At 36.7% G+C, this 2354-nt stretch overlaps 1 protein-coding gene across 1 annotated transcript; it reads right to left on the reverse strand.

Moving 5' to 3' along the window:
• Window positions 1–157: 157 nt before the first annotated feature.
• Window positions 158–1253, reverse strand: LOC107579569 (small nuclear ribonucleoprotein Sm D3; the record flags this gene model as incomplete). Its single annotated transcript, XM_016265384.1, has 3 exons — window positions 1133–1253; window positions 485–618; window positions 158–350 (listed from the first exon to the last, which is right to left on the reverse strand). Coding segments are annotated over exons 2-3 (319 nt in total), but the record flags the coding sequence as incomplete, so codon positions are not given.
• Window positions 1254–2354: the final 1101 nt, after the last annotated feature.

A 2354-nucleotide genomic window follows, 5' to 3' on the forward strand; every position in this document is an offset into this window, starting at 1 on the left:
AACAAATTTGGGAGTATATAAATAATATATGGCTAAAAAGCATTTGACATTGCAACCACCGAAAAGCACAGTACACCTGCAGTAACTAATGTAATACTGTAAGTAATATTATAAATATTACCATAATACTGTGAAGTCAAAGATACCATTGACCAACCTTGAGCTTTGAGAATAGCAGCTTTGCCTCTTCCAGCTCCTGCTCCTTGGTTTTTGTTTTTCATGCTCTTCAACATAGGGGCATTTTTCAACATGTCTGGCAGAATGAGGAAGCGTATTTTGCTGCCGCGAATATACACCTGCTCCAGCTGAGACACTCTGCCATCTCGATAGGTCACTGTAATGTTGGACATCTAATTCACACAAAACAAGTGCAGTTAGTTTCATTCTTTAAGACTCACTGCAGTGCAAATGTATACAGGTTTAAAGTAAGCGTTTGGGTAATGTAGATGGAACGCATCAAGAATGAATTGTGATTCTGCAGTACCTGGCAGTTCATGTTATCCTCTGCTTCGATCAATTTGCCTCTGTACACCTCGCCCGTGTTTGTCTCACAGGTCACGATGTGACCCTCTGCTTCATGCAGGACTTTGATGGGAACACCAATAGACATGTTTTACTCTGAAGACGAAATTTTTTTTAATTAACACCAAGTTTTGGATAGTTTAGAATCGTACATGATTAAAACAACAACTAGAGCTGAGAGAATCATTCACTGTTAAGTCTGATTAAGTGTTTGAGTCACTTAAAAAGAGCCGACTCATTAGAACAATTCATTCGGGAATCAGACTACACTGGTTACGCTTAATACTTTTGATTCACTAAAAAGAACCGGCTCATAAGAATCATTCGTTCAGGATATTGCATATCCACGCTCAAAAATGGAACGTCATGAAAACCATTCCGTTTTGGGATTTAATAAAGTTAGCTTACACTGACTTAAATAACTAAACTAACACATTCAGAATGAATACCTAAACTGGCCTCAAACGAGTCGAATAAATAAACCAAGCAAACAATGACTGTCTGGACGTTGTTCCGCTAAAGCATCGAACAGATCCCACGGGACCGTATACTTCATATACAAAACAACAAACTACAAATAATAGGTTTGTGTCATAAAACATTACAGTACCTTGTAACGACGACTTCGTAGAAAACCCCACAGTTGAGCAACGTGACTATTTGTGGCGTTTTCCCGCTCCCACAATGCAGCTGAAAGCAGAAGCCCCGCCCTTTCCTGAAACCCTGTTGCATTTTGGGAGTCGAAGTCCTATTACTATGTAAAATTCAGGTCAATGTAAACAAGAAGCAAACACCTCAAAATTACACAAGAGGGCAGTATTGAATTGTGGATATTATCCAAAACATTGTCATTCAATATAACCTTTTAATAAAATGTCACAATTAGCAATTATTATTAATAAACAGTTAAAAAATCGGACGTCTTTGTTAATATGTTACAATAAGTGTTAAGCATTTATTTCTGCATGCTATTATAATGTAATTTATTTTTTAAAGGTAATATTTTCGTGCATGAAATACATACTTGACACAGATTTCATGAACGATTCTGAAACAATTACTGTTTTATATGCTACAGTATATGCAACAAATAAAACAATAAATTGTTCATGTAAAAAAAGCTTGGAGAAGTCATTTGTCTGGTTTTGGCATCATCAAGATTCATTGCTCTAGTTTCAGACATTGTGCAAGGCAGCAATATATGGTCTAAATTTGTTCTGTCATCCTGGTGCTTGATAGACTGATCCTGTGTCTATTCTTAGCAGCAGTCTTTTCCTCTTTGTCTGTAAATCACTGCAGAACAAGAGACCATGTTATGTTCAAAATGGGCTGAATTGACAAGCCAAGACAGGAAGTATTACATCTGCCAATTCTGTTTATTAATTGAATGTTCCTGTTTTCCTGAAATTAAGGTAGTGGTACAAACTAATAATGGATTGAAATGGTGGTTAAAGTGCAGAGATTTAATATACCACATAATGTTGTAACAGCAAATTCCTTTCAATCCCCCTACCCATGCCAAAGATATGCAACCTACTCAGATATGTTACAATATGTTATCTACAGAATTTTATCACTGGTAAGAGGGAAAAATGAAATTCTTTTCCTTAGAAACATGTCAGTGTTTAACAGGAAACTGTAACTGTTTATCAAATAGAATCAACAGTCTCTTTCAGTGACCTGAAATTGCCCTCAGAAGATTGAAAATGATGTTCTGAAGAATTTCACCTGCATCGAATCCACCAACAGTGACACAGTGGAATGGGTGGGGATGTGTCTGTTGATTACACAGTAACTCTCAGCAATGTCTTCAAACCTCATTTTAGCAGCAG

This window comes from Sinocyclocheilus grahami, unplaced genomic scaffold (assembly GCF_001515645.1).
Source record: "Sinocyclocheilus grahami isolate Dianchi unplaced genomic scaffold, SAMN03320097.WGS_v1.1 scaffold18233.1, whole genome shotgun sequence".
NCBI lineage: Eukaryota > Metazoa > Chordata > Actinopteri > Cypriniformes > Cyprinidae > Sinocyclocheilus > Sinocyclocheilus grahami.